This window comes from Pongo abelii, chromosome 20, assembly GCF_028885655.2.
Source record: "Pongo abelii isolate AG06213 chromosome 20, NHGRI_mPonAbe1-v2.0_pri, whole genome shotgun sequence".
NCBI classification, from domain to species: domain Eukaryota; kingdom Metazoa; phylum Chordata; class Mammalia; order Primates; family Hominidae; genus Pongo; species Pongo abelii.
Genome location: NC_072005.2, coordinates 22,451,786 through 22,473,422, shown reverse-complemented (window position 1 = coordinate 22,473,422; position 21,637 = coordinate 22,451,786). Strand labels below are relative to the sequence as shown.

Here is a 21,637-nt window from a genome sequence, read left to right as displayed (position 1 = left end):
CCTTTTTATCTGTTTCTAAGAGTGTAATTGCTTTATATCTATGTATCTCATAGAATCCTTGTCTTTTTGTGGCTGACTCATTTCATTTTGCATAATGTTATCAAGATTTATCTTTATAATTGGTAGAATATTTTCTGCTTTTTGAAAAGTGAATGATATTCCAGTATTTTTATATTTCAAATTATATTTACTGAATGATTTGGTAACAGAAATTTGCATTGCCTTTGCTTATTAGCTTACAGTAATAATTATTGCTATGTAAATGACTCCTCATATGACCATACATGTTAAAGTATGTATATATATTGCATTCAATTTTATTAGTCTAATTTTTCAACCTTATACTTACACCAGTTAGTTTTAATTCTGTATCTTGGTATGTCTTTTGAAATCAGGAACTTTAATGCCTGCAACATTGCTTTATTATTATTATTATTTTAAGATTGTTGGGTATTGTCTTTTGAGATTCTATATACTTTCAGGGTTGCTGTTTCTATTTTTTCAAAAATGCGATGAGAAATTTGAGGAACATTTCATTAAATGTGTAGATTACATTGAGCAGGATGAACATCTTTAAAGTACTAATTATTACAACCTTTACATAAGAGCGTGCTCAAGTGTTTTGTTAAATTCCTGTATATTTGAGAACATGCTGTGTTTTGTTTTCTGTTCTTGTGTTAGTTTGCTGAGAATGATCGTTTCCAGCTTCATCCATGTCCCTGCAAAGGACGTGAACTCATTTTTTTTATGGCTGCATAGTATTCCGTGGTGTATATGTACCACATTTTCTTTTTTTTATTTTTTATTTTATTTTATTATTATTATACTTTAAGTTTTAGGGTACATGTGCATAGTGTGCAGGTTAGTTACATATGTATACATGTGCCATGCTGGTGTGCTGCACCCATTAACTCGTCATTTAGCATTCGGTATATCTCCTAAAGCTATCTCTCCCCACTCCCCCCACCCCACAACAGTCCCCATAGTGTGATGTTCCCCTTCCTGTGTCCATGTGTTCTCATTGTTCAATTCCCACATATAAGTGAGAATATGCAGTGTTTGTTTTTTGTTCTTGCGATAGTTTACTGAGAATGATGATTTCCAATTTCATCCATGTCCCTACAAAGGACATGAACTCATCATTTTTTATGGCTGCATAGTATTCCACAGTGTATATGTGCCACATTTTCTTAATCCAGTCTATCATTGTTGGACATTTGTGTTGGTTCCAAGTCTTTCCTATTGTGAATAGTGCCGCAATAAACATACGTGTGCATGTGTCTTTATAGCAGCATGATTTATAGTCCTTTGGGTATATACCCAGTAATGGGATGGCTGGGTCAAATGGTATTTCTAGTTCTAGATCCCTGAGGAATCGCCACACTGACTTCTACAATGGTTGAACTAGTTTACAGTCCCACCAACAGTGTAAAAGTGTTCCTATTTCTCCACATCCTCTCCAGCACCTGTTGTTTCCTGACTTTTTAATGATCGCCATTCTAACTGGTGTGAGATGGTATCTCATTGTGGTTTTGATTTGCATTTCTCTGATGGCCAGTGATGGTGAGCATTTTTTCATGTGTCTTTTGGCTGCATAAATGTCTTTTTTTGAGAAGTGTCTGTTAATGTCCTTTGCCCACTTTTTGATGGGGTTGTTTGTTTTTTTCTTGTAAATTTGTTTGAGTTCATTGTAGATTCTGGATATTAGCCCTTTGTCAGATGTGTAGGTTGTGAAAATTTTCTCCCATTTTGTAGGTTGCCTGTTGACTCTGATGGTAGTTTCTTTTGCTGTGCAGAAGCTCTTTAGTTTAATTAGATCCCATTTGTCAATTTTGGCTTTTGTTGCCATTGCTTTTGGTGTTTTAGACATGAAGTCCTTGCCCATGCCTATGTCCTGAATGGTAATGCCTATGTTTTCTTCTAGGGTTTTTATGGTTTCAGGTCTTTAATCCATCTTGAATTAATTTTTGTATGAGGTGTAAGGAAGGGATTCAGTTTCAGCTTTCTACATATGGCTAGCCAGTTTTCCCAGCACCATTTATTAAATAGGGAATCCTTTCCCCATTGCTTGTTTTTCTCGCGTTTGTCAAAGATCAGATAGTTGTAGATAAGCAGCATTATTTCTGAGGGCTCTGTTCTGTTCCATTGATCTATATCTCTGTTTTGGTACCAGTACCATGCTGTTTTGGTTACTGTAGCCTTGTAGTATAGTTTGAAGTCAGGTAGCATGATGCCTTCAGCTTTGTTCTTTTGGCTTAGGATTGACTTAGCAATGCGGGCTCTTTTTTGGTTCCATATGAACTTGAAAGTAGTTTTTTCCAATTCTGTGAAGAAAGTCATTGGTAGCTTGATGGGGATGGCATTGAATCTATAAATTACCTTGGATAGTATGGCCATTTTCACAATATTGATTCTTCTTACCCATGAGCATGGAATGTTCTTTCATTTGTTTGTATCCTCTTTTATTTCATCGAGCAGTGGTTTGTAGTTCTCCTTGAAGAGGTCCTTCACGTCCCCTGTAAGTTGGATTCCTAGGTATTTTATTCTCTTTGAAGCAATTGTGAATGGGAGTTCACTCATGATTTGGCTCTCTGTTTGTCTGTTATTGGTGTATAAGAATGCTTGTGATTTTTGTATATTGATTTTGTATCCTGAGACTTTGCTGAAGTTGCTTATCAGATTAAGGAGATTTTGAGCTGAGACAATGGGGTTTTCTAGATATACAATCATGTCATTTGCAAACAGGGACAATTTGACTTCCTCTTTTCCTAATTGAATACCCTTTATTTCCTTCTCCTGCCTAATTGCCCTGGCCAGAACTTCCAACACTATGTTGAATAGGAGTGGTGAGAGAGGGCATCCCTGTCTTGTGCCAGTTTTCAAAGGGAATGCTTCCAGTTTTTGCCCATTCAGTATGATATTGGCTGTGGGTTTGTCATAGATAGATCTTATTATTTTGAGATACGTCCAATCAATACCTAATTTATTGAGAGTTTTTAGCATGAAGTGTTGTTGAATTTTGTCAAAGGCCTTTTCTGCATCTATTGAGATAATCATGTGGTTTTTGTGTTTGGTTCTGTTTATATGCTGGATTACTATTGATTTGCGTATATTGAACCAGCCTTGCATCCCAGGGATGAAGCCCACTTGATCATGGTGGATAAGCTTTTTGATGTGCTGCTGAATTCAGTTTGCCAGTATTTTATTGAGGATTTTTGCATCAATGTTCATCAAGGATATTGGTCTAAAATTCTCTTTTTGGTTGTGTCTCTGCTTAGCTTTGGTATCAGGATGATGCTGGCCTCATAAAATGAGTTAAGGAGGATTCCCTCTTTTTCTGTTGATTGGAATAGTTTCAGAAGGAATGGTACCAGCTCCTCCTTGTACCTCTGGTAAAATTCGGCTGTGAATCCATCTGGTCCTGGGCTCTTTTTGGTTGGTAAGCTGTTGATTATTGCCACAATTTCAGAGCCTGTTATTGGTCTATTCAGAAATTCAACTTCTTCCTGGTTTAGTCTTGGGAGGGTGTATTTGTTGAGGAATTTATCCATTTCTTCTAGATTTTCTAGTTTATTTGCATAGAGGTGTTTGTAGTATTCTCTGATGGTAGTTTGTATTTCTGTGGGATCAGTGGTGATATACCCTTTATCATTTTTTATTGCGTCTATTTGATTCTTCTCTCTTTTTTTCTTTATTAGACTTGCTAGTGGTCTGTCAATTTTGTTGATCCTTTCAAAAAACCAGCTCCTGGATTCATTAATTTTTTGAAGGGGTTTTTTGTGTCTCTATTTCCTTCAGTTCTGCTCTAATTTTAGTTATTTCTTGCCTTCTGCTAGCTTTTGAATGTGTTTGCTCTTGCTTCTCTAGTTCTTTTAATTGTGATGTTAGGGTGTCAATTTTGGATCTTTCTTGCTTTCTCTTATGGGCATTTAGTGCTATAAATTTCCCTCTACACACTGCTTTGAATGTGTCCCAGGGATTCTGGTATATTGTGTCTTTGTTCTCGTTGGTTTCAAAGAACATCTTTATTTCTGCCTTCATTTCGTTATGTACCCAGTAGTCATTTAGGAGCAGTTTGTTCAGTTTCCATGTAGTTGAGCGGTCTTGAGTGAGTTTCTTAATCCTGAGTTCTAGTTTGATTGCACTGTGGTCTGAGAGACTGTTAAAATGTCTGATCTTTTACATTTGCTGAGGAGGGCTTTACTTCCAACTATGTGATCAATTTTGGAATAGGTGTGGTGTGGTGCTGAAAAAAATGTATATTCTGTTGATTTGGGGTGGAGAGTTCTGTAGATGTCTATTAGGTCTGCTTGGTGCACAGCTGAGTTCAATTACTGGGTATCCTTGTTAACTTTCTGTCTCGTTGATCTGTCTAATGTTGACAGTGGGGTGTTAAAGTCTCCCATTATTATTGTGTGGGAGTCTAAGTCTCTTTGTAGGTCACTCAGGACTTGCTTTATGAATCTGGATGCTCCTGTATTGGGTGCATATATATTTAGGATAGTTAGCTCTTCTTGTTGAATTGATCCCTTTACCATTACGTAATGGCCTTCTTTGTCTCTTTTGATCTTTGTTGGTTTAAAGTCTGTTTTATCAGAGACTAGGATTGCAACCCCTGCCTTTTTTTGTTTTCCATTTGCTTGGTAGATCTTCCTCCATCCTTTTATTTTGAGCCTATGTGTGTCTCTGCACCTGAGATGGGTTTCCTGAATACAGCACACTGATGGGTCTTAATTCTTTATTCAATTTGCCAGTCTGTGTCTTTTAATTGGAGCATTTAGTCCATTTACATTTAAAGCTAATATTGTTATGTGTGAATTTGATCCTGTCATGATGTTAGCTGGTTATTTTGCTCATTAGTTGATGCAGTTTCTTCCTAGCCTCGATGGTCTTTACAATTTGGCATGATTTTGCAGTGGCTGGTACCAGTTGTTCCTTTCCATGTTTAGTGCTTCCTTCAGTAGCTCTTTTAGGGCAGGCCTGGCGGTGACAAAATCTCTCAGCATTTGCTTGTCTGTAAAGTATTTTATTTCTCCTTCACTTGTGAAGCTTAGTTTGGCTGGATATGAAATTCTGGGTTGAAAATTCTTTTCTTTAAGAATGTTGAATATTGGCCCCCACTGTCTTCTGGCTTGTAGAGTTTCTGCCGAGAGATCCGCCATTAGTCTGATGGGCTTCCCTTTGTGGGTAACCCGATCTTTCTCTCTGGCTGCCCTTAAAATTTTTTCCTTCATTTCAACTTTGGTGAATCTGACAATTATGTGTCTTGGAGTTGCTCTTCTCGAGGAGTATCTTTGTGGCATTCTCTGTATTTCCTGAATCTCAATGTTGGCCTGCTTTGCTAGATTGGGGAAGTTCTCTTGCATAATATCCTGAAGAGTATTTTCCAACTTGGTTCCATTCTCCCCGTCAGTTTCAGGTATACCAATCAGATGTAGATTTGGTCTTTTTACATAGTCCCATGTTTCTTGGAGGCTTTGTTCATTTCTTTTTATTCTTTTTTCTCTAAACTTCCCTTCTCACTTCATTTCATTCATTTCATCTTCCATCATTGGTACCCTTTCTTCCAGTTGATTGCTTCGGCTCCTGAGGCTTCTGCATTCTTCACGTAGTTGTCAGGCCTTGGCTTTCAGCTCCATCAGCTCCTTTAAGCACTTCTCTGTATTGGTTATTCTAGTTATACATTCATCTAAATTTTTTTCAAAGTTCTCAACTTCTTTGCCTTTGGTTTGAATTTCCTACTGTAGCTTGGAGTAGTTTGATCATCTGAAGCCTTCTTCTCTCAACTCGTCAAAATCATTCTCTATCCAGCTTTGTTCCTTTGCTTGTGAGGAGCTGCGTTCCTTTGGAGGAGGAGAAGCGCGCTCTGCTTTTTAGAGTTTCCAGTTTTTCTACTCTGTTTTTCCCCGTCTTTGTGGTTTTATCTACTTTTGTTGTTTGATGATGGTGATGTACAGATGGGTTTTTGGTGTGGATGTGCTTTCTGTTTGTTAGTTTTCCTTCTAACAGACAGTACCCTCAGCTGCAGGTCTGTTGGAATTTGCTAGAGGTCCACTCCAGACCTGTTTTCCTGGGTACCAGCAGCGGTGGCTGCAGAACAGTGGATTTTCATGAACCATGAATGCTGCTGTCTGATCGTTCCTCTGGAAGTTTTGTCTCAGAGGAGTATCTGGCCGTGTGAGGTGTCAGTCTGCTCCTACTGGGGGATGCCTCCCAGTTAGGCTGCTCAGGGGTCAGGGGTCAGGGACCCACTTGAGGAGGCAGTCTGCCTGTTCTCAGATCTCCAGCTGCATACTGGGAGAACCACTGCTCTCTTCAAAGCTGTCAGACAGGAACATTTAAGTCTGCAGAGGTTACTGCTGTCTTTTTGTTTGTCTGTGCCTTGCCCCTAGAGGTGGAGCCTGTGCCTTGCCCCTAGAGGTGGAGCCTATAGAGGCAGGTAAGCCTCCTTGAGCTGTGGTGGGCTCCAACCAGTTCGAGCTTCCTGGCTGGTTTTTTTACCTAAGCAACCCTGGGCACTGGCTGTGCCCCTCCCCCAGCCTTGCTGCCACCTTGCAGTTTGATCTCAGGCTGCTGTGCTAGCAATCAGCGAAACTCCGTGGGCATAGGACCCTCCGAGCCAAGTGCGGGATATAATCTCCTGGTGCGCCATTTTTTAAGCCCGTCGGAAAAGCACAATATTGGGGTGGGAGTGACCCGATTTTCCAGGTGCTGTCTGTCACCCCTTTCTTTGACTAGGAAAGGGAACTCTCTGACCCCTTGCGCTTCCCGAGTGAGGCAATGCCTTGCCCTGCTTCGGCTGGCGCACGGTGCGCTGCACCCACTGTCCTGCGCCCACTGTCTGGCACTCCCTAGTGAGATTATCCTAGTACCTGAGATGGAAATGCAGAAATCACCCATCTTCTGCGTCACTCATGCTGTGAGCTGTAGACCAGAGCTGTTCCTATTTGGCCATCTTGGCTTCACCCTCACCACATTTTCTTTATCCAGTGTATTACTGATGGGCATTTGGCTTGGTTCCAAATCTTTGCTGTTGTGAATAGTGCCGCAGTAAACATACGTGTGCATGTGTCTTTATAGTAGAGTGATTTATAAACTTTTGGTTATATACCCAGTAATGGGATTACTGGGTCAAATGGTATTTCCAGTTCTAGATCCTTGAGGAATCACCACATTGTCTTACACAATGGCTGAACTAATTTACACTCCGATCAGCAGTGTAAAAGCTTTTCTGCTTCTCCACATCTTTGCAGCATCTGTTTCCTGGCTTCTTAATGATCTCCATTCTAACTGGCATGAGATGGTATCTCATTTTGGTTTTGATTTGCATTTCTCTAATGACCAGTAACGATATGCTTTTTTTCATGTGTCTGTTCGCTGCATAAATATCTTCTTTTGAGAAGTGTCTATTCATATCCTTTGCCCAATTTTTGATGGGGTTGTTTTTTTTTTTGTTGTTGTTGTAAATTTGTTTAAGTTCTTTGTAGATCCTGGATATTAGCCCTTTGTCAGATGGATAGATTGCAAAATTTTTCTTCCATTCTGTAGGTTGCCTGTTCACTCTGATGATAGTTTCTTTTGCTGTGCAGAAGCTCTTTAGTTAAATTAGGTCCCAATTGTCAATTTTGGCTTTTGTTGCCATTGCTTTTGCTGTTTTAGTCATGAAATATTTGCCCATGCTTATGTCCTGAATAGTATTGTCTAGGTTTTCTTTTAGGATTTTTATTGTTTGGGGTATTACATCGTCTTTAAATCTTTTGCATGTTTAAATCATCTTGAGTTAATTTTTGTATAAGGTGGAAAGAAGGGGTCCAGTTCCAGTTTTCTGCATATGGCTAGCAGGTTTTTTCAACATCATTTATTAAATGGGGAATCCTTTCCCCATTTCTTGTTTTTGTCAGGTTTGTCAAAGATCAGATGGTTGTAGATGTGTGATGTTATTTCTGAGGGCTCTCTTCTGTTCCAGTGGTCTATATATCTGTTTTGATACCAGTACCATACTGTTTTGGTCACTGTAGCCTTGTAGTATGGTTTGAAGTCAGGTATCATTATGCCTCCAGCTTTGTTCTTTTTGCTTAGGATTTTCTTGGCCATGTGAGATTTTTTTGTTGTTGTTGTTCCATATGAAATATAAAGTAGTTTTTTCTAATTCTGTGAAGAAAGTAAATGGTAGCTTCAAGGGAATAGCATTGAATCTGTAAATTACTTTGGGCAATATGGCCATTTTCACAATATTGATTGTTCCTATGCATGAGCATGGAATGTTCTTATATTTGTTTGTGTCCTCTCTTATTTTCTTGAACTGTGGTTTGTAGTTCTTGAAGAGTTCCTTCACATCCCTTGTAAGTTGTATTCCTAGGTATTTTATTCTCTTTGTAGAAATTGTAAATGGGAGTTCGCTCATGATTTGGCTCTCTATTGTTGGTGTATAGGAATACTTGTGATTTTTTCACATTGATTTTGTATCCTGAGACTGCTGAAGTTGCTTATCAGCTTAGGGAGATTTTGGGCTGAGACAATGGGATTTTCTAAATATACAAACATGTCCTCTGCAAATAGAGACAATTTGACTTCCTCTTTTCCTATTTGAATATCATTTATTTCTTTTTCTTCCCTGATTGCCCTCACCAGAACTTCTAATACTATGTTGAATAGGAGTGGTGAGAGAGGGCATCCTTGTCTTGTGCCAGTTTTCAAAGGGAATGCTTACAGTTTTGCCCATTCAGTATGATATTGTCTGTGGGTTTGTCATAAATACCTCTTATTATTTTGAGATACGTTCCATCTCTACCTAGTTTAGTGAGAGTTTTTAGCATGAAAGAGGTTGAATTTTGTCGAAAGCCTTTTCTGCATCTATTGAGATAATCACGTGGTTTTTGTCATTGGTTCTGTTTATGTGATGGATTACATTTATTGATTTGTGTATGTTGAACAAACCTTGCATCCCAGGGATGAAGCTGACTTTATCTTGGTGGATAAGCTTTTTGATGTGCTGCTGGATTCGGTTTGTGAGTATTTTATTGAGGAGTTTTGCATCAATGTTCATCAGGGATATTTGCCTGAAATTTTCTTTTTTTGTTGTGTCTCTGCCAGGCTTTGGTTTCAAGATGATGCTGGCTTCATAAAATGAGTTATGGAGGAGTCCGTCGTTTTCTATTCTTGGGAATAGTTTCAGAAAGAATCAGCTCTTCTTTGTACCTTTGGTACAAAGGCTGTGAATCCATCAGATTCTGGACATTTTTGGTTGGTAGGCCCATAAGTACTGCCTCAGTTTCAGAACTTGTTACCAGTCTGTGCAGGGATTTGACTTCTTCCTGATTTAGACTTGTGAGGGTGTATGTGTCCTGGGATTTATTCATTTCTTCTAGGTTTTTTAGTTTATTTGCATAGAGATGTTTATTGTATTCTCTCATGGTAGTTTGTATTTCTGTGGAATCAGTGGCGATGTCCCCTTTATTATTTTTGGTTGCATCTATTTGATTCTTCTTTCTTCCTTTTTAGACTGGCTAGCAGGCTATCTACTTTGTTGATCTTTTTGAAAAAAACAGCTGCTGGATTCATTGATTTTTTTGAAGGGTGTTTTGTGTCTGTCTCTTTCAGTTCTGCTCTGTTCTTAGTTATTTCTTGTATTCTGCTAGGGTTTGAATTTGTTTGTTCTTGTCTAGTTCTTTTAATTGTGAGTTTAAGTTGTCGATTTTAGATCTTTCCTGCTTTCTCTTGTGGGCATTTAGTGCTATAAATTTTGTAGACACTGCTTTGTCTGTGTCCCAGAGATTCTGGTATGTTTTGTTTTTGTTCTCATTGGTTTCAAAGAACTTTTTTACTTCTGCCTTCATTTAATTATTTACCCTGTAGTCATTCAGGAGCAGGTTGTTCAGTTTCCATGTAATTGTACAGTTTTGAGTGAGTTTCTTAATCGTGAGTTCTAATTTGATTGCACTGTGGTCTGAGAGACTGTTTGTTATTATTTCCATTTTTTTACTTTTGCTGACGATTGTTTTTCTTCCAATTATGTGGTCTGTTTTAGAATAAGTGTGATGTGATGCTGAGAAGAATGTATATTCTGTTGATTTGGGGTAGAGCCCTGTAGATGTCTATTAGGTCTGCTTGAGTTCAAGTCCTGAACATCTTTGTTAGTTTTTTTGTCTCATTTATCTGTCTAATATTGACAGTGGGGTGTTAAAGTCTCCCACTATTATAGTATGGGAATCTGAGTCTCTTTGTAGGTCTGCAAGAACTTGCTTTATGATTCTGGGTGCTCCTGTATTGGGTGCATATATATTTAGGATAGTTAGCTCTTTTTGCTGCATTGATCCCTTTACCATTATGTAATGCGCATCTTTGTCTCTTTTGATCTTTGTTGGCGGAACGTCTATTTTATCAGAGACTAGAATTGCAGCCCCTGCTCTCTTTTGCTTTCCATTTGCTTGGTAAATATTCCTCCATCCATTTATTTTGAGCCTATATGTGTCTTTGCATGTGAGATGGATCTCCTGAATACAGCACTTCGTTGGATCAGTCTGTGTCTTTTAATTGGGGCATTTAGCCCATTTACATTTAAGGTTAATATTGTTATGTGTGAATTTGATCCTGTCATTATGATGCTAGCTGGTTATTTTGCCTGTTAATTGATGCAGTTTCTTCATAGTGTCAACGGTCTTTACAATTTGGTATGTTTTTGCGGTGGCTGGTTTACCAGTTGTTTGTTTTTATGTTTAGTGCTTCCTTTAGGAGCTCTTGTAAGGCAGGCCTGGTGGTGACAAAATCTCTCAGCATTTGCTTGTCTGTAAAGGATTTTATTTCACCTTCGCTTATGAAGCTTAGTTTGGCTGGATATGAAATTCTGGGTTGAAAATTCCTGTCTTTAAGAATGTTGAATATTGGCCCTCCAGTCTTTTCTGGCTTGTAGGGTTTCTGCAGAGAGATCCACTGTTAGTCTGATGGGCTTTGCTTTGTGGGTAACCCGACCTTTCTCTCTGGCTGCCCTCAACATGTTTTTCATTTCAACCATGGTGAATCTGACGATTCTGTGTCTTGGGATTGCTCTTCTCGAGGAGTATCTTTGTGGTGGTCTCTGTATTTTCTGAATTTGAATGTTGGCCTGTCTTGCTAGGTTGGGGACATTCTCCTGAATGATATCCTGAAGAGTGTTTTCCTACTTGGTTCCATTCTCCCCATCACTTTCAGGTACCCCAATCAGATGAAGATTTGGTCCTTTCACATAGTCCCATATTTCTTGGAGGCTTTGTTTGTTTCTCTTTATTCTTTTTTCTCTAATCTTGTCTTCTTGCTTTATTTCATTAAGTGGATCTTTAATCTCTGATATCCTTCTTCTGCATTATTGATTCAGCTATTGATACTTGTGCATGCTTCACGAAGTTCTCGTGCTGTGTTTTTCATCTCCATCAGGTCATTTATGATCTTCTCTAAACTGGTTATTCTTGTTAGCAATCCATCTAACCTTTTTTCAAGGTTCTTAGCTTCCTGGCATTAGGTTAGAACATGCTCCTTTAGCTTGGAGGAGTTTGTTATTACCCACCTCTGAAATTTGCAAATTTGAATTTGTCAATTCGTCAAACTCGTTCTCCATTCAGTTTTGTTTCTTTGCTGGTGATGAGTTGTGATCCTTTGGAGGAGAATAGGCATTCTGGTTTTTAGAATTTTCAGCCTTTTTGCACTGACTTCTCCCCATCTTTATGGATTTATTGACCTTTGGTCTTTGATGTTGATGACTTTCAGATGGTGTCTCTGAGTAAACATTCTTTTTGAAGATGTTGCTTCTATTCCTTTCTGTTTGTTAGTTTTCCTTTTAACAGTCAGGCCTCTCTGCTGCAGATCTGCTGGACCTTGCTGGAGGTCCGTTCCAGACCCTTTTTGCCTGGGTATCACAGCGAAGGCTGCAGAACAGCAAAGATTGCTGCCTGTTCCTTCCTCTGGAAGCTTTGTCCCAGAGGCCCCCTGCCAGATACCAGCCAGAGCTCTCTTGTATGAGGTGTCTATCAGCTTCTACTGGGAGGTGTCTCTCAATCAGGAGACACAGGTATCAGGGACCAACTTGCCCTTAGCAGACCTTGAACGCTGTGCTGGTAGATGCACTGCTATCTTCAGAGTTGTCCAGCAGGGATGTTTAAGTCTGCTGAAGCTGCGCTTCCAGCTATCTCTTCCCCCAGGTGCTCTGTCCCAGGGAGATGGGTGTTGTTACTATAATGCCCCTGACTGTGGCTGCTGCCTTTTTTTTTTTTTTTCCAGAGATGCCCTGCCCAAAGAGGAGGAACCTGGAGATACAGTCTGGTCTTGTTGAGCTGTGGTGGGCTCCACCCAGTTCAATCTTCTGGGTGGCTTTGTTTACACTGTGAGGGTAAAACAGTCTACTCAAGCAGCAGCAATGGCAGACGCCCTTCCCCCACCAAGCTCGAGCTTCCCGGGTCAAGCTTAGACTGCTGTGCTTGCAGCCAGAATTTCAAGCCAGTGGGTCCTAGTTTGCTGGGCTCCATGGTGTGGGACCCACTGAGCCAGACCACTTGGCTCCCTGGCTTCAGCCCTCTTTCCAGGAGAGTGAATGGTTCTGTCTCTCTGGCCTTCTGGGTGCTATACTGGGTTATGGAAAAAAAAATAAATAAACTCCTGCAGCTAGTTTGGTGTCTGCCCAAATGGCTTCCCAGTTTTGTGCTTGAAACCCAGGGCCCTGGTGTCATAGGCACCAGAGGGAATCTTCTGGTCTGTGGGTTGTGAAGACCATGGAAAAGCACAGTATCTGGGCTGGAGAGCACTGTTCTTCATGGTACAGTCCCTAAACCCTTCCCTTGGCTAGGAGAGGGATTTCCCCAACCCCTTGCACTTCCTGGGTAAGGCAACACCGCACCCCACTTTGGCTCACCCTCCATGAGCTGCACCCACTGTTCAACCAGTCCCATTGAGGTAAACCGGGTACCTCAGTTGGAAATGCAGAAACCACCCACCTTCTGTGTCAGTCTCGCTGGGAGCTGCAGATCAGAGCTGTTCCTATTCGGCCATCTTGCCAGCCTCCTCTATTTTCATTTTTATTACAGAAAGTGTGTTATAATAATATCCTACTATAATTATATTGATCTCCTTGTGTTTCTTCTATTCTGTCAATATTTGCTTTATATATTTGTAATCCTAATGTGAGACACACACACACACACACATTCAGATGTTTCACAGATTCCCAGTTAATCTATTATTTTTTAATATTTTCTTTGTCTCTGGAGTTTCATTGTCAAGTGTATTTTATAAAATATGAGTCTTTGACTTAAGATTTAGCTTGTGTAATATTATTTTGACCTCCTCTGCTCTCACTTGACTAATATTTGCATGAAATGTCTACTTCCATCTTGCCACTTTGTCTTTTTAACATTAGATTTCATCTGACTCTTGTAGAAAGGCAAGTTGGATCTTGATATTTAAAATTTTTTAATAGCCTCGGCAAAGTGGCTCATGCCTGTAATCCCAGCACTTTGTGAGGCTGAGGCAGGTAGATAACCTGAAGTCGGGAGCTCAAGACCAGCCTGGCCAACATTGTGAAACCTCGTCTCTACTAAAAATACATAAATTAGCTGGTAGTGTTGGTGGACTTTTGTAATCCCAGCTACTCGGGAGTGTGAGGCAGGAGAATTGCTTGAACCTCGGTGGTAGAAGTTACGGTGAGCTGAGATAGTGTCATTGCACTCCAGCCTGGGCAACAAGAGTAAAGCTTTGTCTCACAAGAAAAAATGTTAATAAATCTATTAAAAATCTGTTGATTTGAAAGTTAATTTTCCATATATTTAAATAATTTACTGAAAGTAAAGGAGTTACTTTTATTTTATTAACTATTCTATTTATTTCTTGCATCTTGTCCTTCATTTTCTCTTTCTGTCTTCCTTTGTTTCTTTCTGATTTTTGTATTGATAGGCTTTCATTTTCTTATTTTTTTTGTGTGTGTATGTATACAGATTTTTTTTTTGTGGTACCTTGAGGATTACATAAAACCTCTAAAGATAAAACAATATATTTTAATCAGGTGAAAAATTAACTTCAGTTGCATAAAAAAGTCCTCATTATGTCTGCTCTTAAGTTTTTCACTGATGTTGCTAAGTTTATCTATTTATGTTGTATATTCATTAACATGTTTATAATAGTTCCTATGCTTTTAGCTCTCAAATGTTAGAGAATAATTAAAAATGTTTTCTGCACCATTAGAATAATGCTAGAAATTCAATTTTTGTGTGTGTTCATATCTTTCCTAGAAAATAATGTATTTTTATATGACTAGGTGTTGTTTTCTTACATTATGTTATTTTCAGTGGTAAGAACTATTTCAGAATCTTTCCTATGGAAGACATATGCAGTACCAATATACTTTTTAAGAATTTGGTTATTTTGAAAGATTTTTTTTTTTTTTTCTATTAGGCAGGACAGATTTGCTGATGGTATTTATTCTCACTTTATAGCTTCTTTTTTTTTTTTTTAGAACTTTGACTGTATCACACTGTTCTCTTCTGGCCTGCAAATCTGGTGTTGACAATTCACTTGTTATTTTTGTTCTTATCCTCATTTTTCTCATTTTCTATAGTCTTTTGTGTTCCTGTTTCACTCATTGAGTGTTATTCAATTTTTAAAATTAGTATATACATTTTTAATGGTTTCTTCCTGAAAACTTTATAATATTTTTGATAGGATTATATTGCCCTATTTTGTGTAGACTAATCTTTGAGATTTGGAGATTTAAAAAGGCCATCTGTCACAAAATTTATAATGTAGCTTTGTCCTGGCATAGTCAGAAAATAATGGTCTTGGCTAGAGATTATGTGGGTCTCTCAAACATCTTTTTCAGATTTGTCTTGTCTGACATTTTGTGTTTATTTTTAGTTAAAAGAGATTATTTATGTTTCTTCTGAAAAGTAATCACTTGGTACACCTGTTTTCTCTGCGGCACTGCAGTGCTCTGCTGCAGTGCATTTACCTTTGATTTCAGCAGGCTCAAACTGTCATTTCAAAGTATACCACCATGTATTTCAGCACTTTTTGTCATGGGAGACAGAAATCAGTGTGTGGAAAGGGCCGTAGAAGACAAAAATTAAATTGGATGTGTCAATATTTTACTTTCCTTAAAAAAAAAAAACAAAAACAGAAATTGACAATTTACTTCTGAAGGGACTAGGTAATACTGAGGAGCAGAAAGCGTTGTATTGGGTAAATTTAACAAACTTTTCTTGTGTTCTATGTGGCTGTTTGCATTGGGCTTAATTCAGGAACTGCACACACTTAACTCATGTATAAATTATCTACATATGTATTTTGGTCTGTATGTTTTTATTACATTTATATGTCTATGAAGAATTAGGGCTTGTGTCATATTGCAATGCCATCTTGCTAATATAGTTTGAATAATTTTATAGGTTAGATTTGGAAACTGTATTTATCTGAGTCTAATATGTAGACTAATTTGTTATTTTTATTTCTTTTCAGTTATATGTTCTCATTTTGCTCAAGACCTTTGGCCAGAGCAAGACATAGAAGATTCTGTCCAAAAAATGATATTGAGAAGATATGAAAGATGTGGACATGAGAATTTACACTTAAAAATTGGTTGTACCAATGTGGATGAGTGTAAGGTGCACAAAGAAGGTTATAATAAACTTAACCAGAGTTTGACAACTACACAGAGCAACGTATTTCAATGTGGCAAATATGCAAACGTCTTTCATGAATGTTCAAATTCAAACAGACAGAAGATAAGGCATACTGGAAAGAAACTTTTGAAATGTGAAGAATATGTCAGATCATTTTGCATGCTTTCACATCTATCTCAACATAAAATAATTTATACTGGAGAGAATTCCTACAAATGTGAAGAAGGTTACGAAGCTTTTAGCTGGTCCTCACCCCTTACTTATTATAAGAGTATTCATACTGGAGAGAAACTCTACAAATGTGAAGAATGTGGCAAAGCTTTTAGTAATTTCTCTATCCTCACTAAACATAAGGTAATTCATTCTGGAGAGAAACCCCACAAATGTGAAGAATGTGGCAAAGCTTTTAATCGAGCCTCAATCCTTACTAAACATAAGAGAATTCATACTGGAGAGAAACCCTACAAATGTGAAGAATGTGGCAAAGCTTTCAACTCGTCCTCAAAGCTTATGGAACATAAGAGAGTTCATACTGGAGAGAAACCCTACAAATGTGAAGAATGTGGCAAAGCCTTCAGCTGGTCCTCAAGCCTTACTGAACACAAGAGAATTCATGCTGGAGAGAAACCCTACAAATGTGGAGAATGTGGGAAAGCTTTTAATCGATCCTCAATCCTTACTGAACATAAGATAATTCATACTGGAGAGAAACCCTACAAATGTGAAGAATGTGGCAAAGCCTTTAGTAAGGTCTCAACCCTGAATACACATAAGGCAATTCATGCTGAAGAGAAACGCTACAAATGTGAAGAATGTGGCAAAGCTTTCAACTCGTCCTCAAAGCTTATGGAACATAAGAGAGTTCATACTGGAGAGAAACCCTACAAATGTGAAGAATGTGGCAAAGCCTTCAGCTGGTCTTCAAGCCTTACTGAACACAAGAGAATTCATGCTGGAGAGAAACCCTACAAATGTGAAGAATGTGGGAAAGCTTTTAATCGATCCACAATCCTTACTAAACATAAGATTATTCATACTGGAGAGAAACCCTACAAATGTGAAGGATGTGGCAAAACCTTTAGTAAGGCCTCAACCCTGAATACACATAAGGCAATTCATGCTGAAGAGAAGCCTTACAAATGTGAAGAATGTGGCAAAGCTTCCAACTCGTCCTCAAAGCTTATGGAACATAAGAGAATTCATACTGGAGAGAAACCCTATAAATGTGAAGAATGTGGCAAAGCCTTCAGCTGGTCCTCAAGCCTTACTGAACACAAGAGAATTCATGCTGGAGAGAAACCCTACAAATGTGAAGAATGTGGCAAAGCCTTCACCTGGTCTTCAAGCTTTACTAAACACAAGAGAATTCATGCTGTAGAGAAACCTTACAAATGTGAAGAATGTGGCAAAGGCTTTAGTACATTCTCAATCCTTACTAAACATAAGGTAATTCATACTGGAGAGAAACGCTACAAATGTGAAGAATGTGGCAAAGCCTTCAGCTGGTCCTCAATCCTTACTGAACATAAGATAATTCATACTGGAGAGAAACCCTACAAATGTGAAGAATGTGGCAAAGCCTTCAGCAGATCCTCAAGCCTTACTAGACACAAGAGAATTCATACTGGAGAGAAACCCTACAAGTGTGAAGAATGTGGCAAAGCCTTTAAGTCATCCTCAACCATTAGTTATCATAAGAAAATTCATACTGGAGAGAATCCCTAAAAATGTGAAGAATGTGGCAAAGCTTTCAATTGATTCTGTCTTTAGTAAATGTAAGAAAATTCATACTGGAGAGAAAATTTACAAAGGTGAAGAATGTGACAAAGCTTTTAAACAGTCCTCAACCTTTATTACATGTAAGAAAATTCATGCTGGAGAGAAACACTACAAATGAGAATAATGTGAGAAAGGCTTCAACCGGTCCTCAAACCTTATGGAATATAAGAGAATTCATACTGGAGAGAAACCCTACAAATGTGAAGAATGTGATAAAGACTTCAACTGGTCCTCACACCTTACTACTCATAAAAGAATTCATACTGGAGGAAAAACCCTACAAATGTGAAAAATGTGGCAAAGCTTTTCATTAGTTCTCAACCCTTACTGAACATAAGGGAATTTATACAGGAGGGAAACCCTACCAATGTGAAAAATGTGGCAAGCCTTTTAGCTGTTCCTCAATCCTTACTAAACATTCATGTAATTCATACTGGAGGGAATTCCTACAATTGTGTGGAATGTGGCAAAGCCTCTAACCAGTCCTTAAGGGTTACTACATATAAGACAAGTCATACTGGAGAGAAACCCTACACATGTGAAGAATGTGGGAAAGCCTCTAACAGAACCTCAGATTCTTAACAGATGTAAGCTAATTCATACATGAGAGAGACTCTACAAACTTGAAAGATGAGACCATGCTTTTGGCAACACCTCAGACTTTTCTGAATATAAAAGAAATCATATGGACGAGAAATCCTAGAAATGTGAGGAATGTGACAAAGCCTTTAAATGGCTGTCACACTTGATTGTAGGTATGATAATATACTGGAGAAAACTACTAGAATAAACAATGGCAAACATTTAACCAATACTCGTGCCTTATTGCAAAGGAAAGCATTTATACTAGCCTGGGCAACAGAGAGACTCTGTCTGGGAAAAAAAAATTGTGAATGCCACTAATATCTTCTCACATCTTATTAAACGTCAGAGAGTTCATACTAAATAAAAGTATTAAAAGTGCAATTATTGTCACTAGATCTTTCAGAAAATAAAAGCCCTTAAAGTACAGAAGAATATTTATTTTGAGGAAACACGTTACAAATATAAAGAGGGTTGTAGTACATGTACTTGTATCACAGATTTTATTGTACACATTTTGTACTACAGGAAAACCTGAGGTAGTTTTTCCAACTTTGCTCAACATCAGGGAATTTATATTGAAGAATAACTGCAAATTTAATAAATTTGGAAAAACATTTTTACAAAAACTACAGAATTATAAAACACAAAAGTTTATACTAAAATATATTTTTGCAGATACAGTAAATATAAAAATATTTAATCCAAAATTGTTTATGTAAATATCAGATAATTCACAGTAGAAATACCTATCTTTCAAACTTCAGACATTACACTAAATCAGACTGCTGAGTATAGAAAAAAACCCAAAACTAAAGTTTTTAAAAAGAAAAATTATTTGTATATGACTTTGAAAGAAGTAGACCTTTGAAGAGTTACATTTACATGTAAAGTATACTTTTATCTTAAAAATACCGATTTTTTTTTTTTGCCAGACACAGTGGCTTACACCTGTAAGGCCAATACTTTGTGATGCCAAGATGGGCAGATCACCTGAGGTCAGGAGTTCAAGACCAGCCTGGCCAACAAGGTGGAACCCCATGTCTACTAAAAATAAATACAAAAATTAGCTAAACATGGTGGTGCACACCTGTAGTCCCAGCTACTTGGGAGGCTGAGGCAAGATAACCACTTGAACTGGGAAGTGGAGGTTGCAGTGAGCACAGATTGCATCAGAGTAACCAATATAACATGGTTCTGGTACAAAAATATACATATAGACCAATGAAATGGAAGAGAGAGTCCTGAATTAAGCTGTACTTTGCACCCAGGTTATTTTTACAAAGCCAACAGAATTAAATCCCTATTCAGTGAATAATACTGGGAAAACTGGTTAGTCATATGTGGAAGAAAACTGGAGTCCTACCTTTTTCTATATATATATAAAAAACAACATAAATTAAAGACTTGAGCTGTGAGTCTTCAAGCTACAAAATTCTTAGAAGAATACTTAGAAAATATTGGCCTCTCTAAAGAATTTATGACTAACATGAACATGAGTGCAACAAAAATAAAAAATGACATCTAATTAAGGCAAAGATCTTCTGCACAGTAAAAGAAACTATCAACAAAGTAAATAGATGACCTACAGTATGAAATAAAATATTTGCAAACTGCAGACAATGAAGGATTAATACGCAGAATCTATAAAACATTTAATAAAAAAGCAAACAAATGATATGAATAGCCAGCTTCTTCTCAAAGGAAGACATAAGCACTGCCAATAAACATGTAAAAATTGCTCAACATTCCTAATTATCAGAAAGATGTAAATCAAAGTGACAATGCGATACCATTTCACACCAGTAAGAATGACTGTTATTAAAAGTAAGATAAATAAGATGTTGAAGTTGTGGAGAAAAGAAAATCTTTCTACACTGTTGGTGGGAATGCAAATTAATTCAGGGCCTGTGCAAAGCAGTTTGGAGACTTCTCAAAGAACTAGAAATAGAATTGCCATTTGACCAATCCAGCCCATTACTGGATATCTTCCCCAAAAAAGAATAAATAATTTTGCCAAACAGACACCAGCACTCACATGTTCATTGCAACACTATTCACAATAGCAGAAACAGAATTAAACCAGTTACCCATGAGTCTTATTGGATAAGAAAAATGATGTACTTACACAACCTCCAATACCATGCAGCAATGGAAGAGAATGAAGTAACGTCTTTTGCCGCAACATGAATGCCGCAGAAGGCCATTATTCTAAGCAAATTGATGCATCACAAAAACAAATGCCACATGTTCTCACTCATACATGGACACTAAAAATTGGGCGCACATGGAAACAAAGATGAAAACAATAAGGAAGGGAGACAAGCATTGAAAATTGGCTTAGGTATGATGTAAACTACTTGGACAATGGAATTATTAAGTGTTCAAACTCAATATCATGTAGTATACCTGTTTTACAAATCTGCACATGTACCCCTTAAATATAAAAATAATAAAATGCTTTCTGCTATAATGACATGTTCTATTTTTCCAGCTCTGGGTTAATGTTTGAAATTAGGGGTGAAAGACAAATTTTCACCCCTTAAGACATAGTGGTGAATGTTTCTATACCAAGTCTCCTCACATTTTATAAGCTAACCTCTCTGAAAGTTCTTGGTCTGTAGCCCAAAAAGTGTTTTATTTTCAAGTGTGCAGGTAAAACAGATTACACCTTTATTATTTATGTATTAACTGTGCACTAGACTATAGACTTAATTTGTTACTCTTTTGGGGGAAAATGTGTTAAGTTGTTTAATCATATTTTTTTCAGAATGAACTATTTTTGAAAGTGTGAGACTAAAAATCATGCTGAATCACTGAATTAGAAATGTAAAACATTTTTTCCAAAAAAAAAAAAAAAAGGCAGAAAAGTCTTATGATCACATTCCAAAAATAATTCAACAGAAAGTGGGGGTTTCTGTTGAATTCACAGTGCTGCAAATTCTCATTCCCTCACAATCATTCTTGTGAAAAATAGAAATAATGGGTCAGAAGGTATTTTTAGAGTACTTTTCTTATGCTATTGCAGTGTGAAATTATTGTTTTTATTATTTTCCATATGAAAGTCTGTACTTGAGCAAAAGATGCCATGAATTTCAAGTGAATATGCTCATACATTTATTCTCTCTAGAAAGGCACTGGTGTGTTTGCAATCAAGGTGTAGTATTTCTTGCCTTCCTTGTGCTGCTGTGTTTGTGGGAAATAAAAAGGCAGCAAGTAAAGAAGAATCAACCATGACATTTCTAATTTCAACAGCCACAGCCTCTGTAATTGAGTGTTATATCACCTAGAAATAATGACAGTATTTCAAAACTGAGAAAAAGAAAGTGATACTTTATATTTTTAGTTTATTATTTATAGTTTATGAAAATTTATAGTTTCTGATTTATTATATGTTAAAAAACATGAACATGCAGATACCTAAAATTTCCACATAGGTGATAGTATTAATATTTTAATAGCTTATAATTGAGAGTCAAAATTGCCCCATTTGATTTACTGGAAAGCAGTTATTTATCTTCTAAGTAAGTGTAAATAGGTTATCCATAATCTTAAACATACAGATCTTTTAAGATTAGCATTGTGTCTAGATTTAAATAAAATTTATAGGCTGTAGTAACATAAATGTTCATACTTATTTT

The 21,637-nt window shown here is 37.4% G+C and overlaps 3 protein-coding genes across 3 annotated transcripts in view; 2 read left to right on the top strand and 1 right to left on the bottom strand.

Moving 5' to 3' along the window:
• LOC100443962 (zinc finger protein 208) overlaps positions 1-20,866 on the top strand; it is a 45,951-nt gene extending 25,085 nt beyond the window's left edge. The window contains exon 2 of the mRNA XM_054540013.2: positions 15,472-20,866. Within this exon, the coding sequence (XP_054395988.1) occupies positions 15,537-17,360 (1,824 nt within the window). The 5' untranslated portion in view covers positions 15,472-15,536 and the 3' untranslated portion in view covers positions 17,361-20,866. The remainder of the gene's footprint in view (positions 1-15,471) is intronic.
• Positions 1-21,637, top strand: part of LOC100936299 (zinc finger protein 208) — a 255,057-nt gene that overhangs the window by 25,084 nt on the left and 208,336 nt on the right. The gene's annotated exons all lie outside the window — the stretch shown is intronic.
• The window catches only part of LOC100443599 (zinc finger protein 257), a 247,528-nt gene that overhangs the window by 129,667 nt on the left and 96,224 nt on the right, over positions 1-21,637 (bottom strand).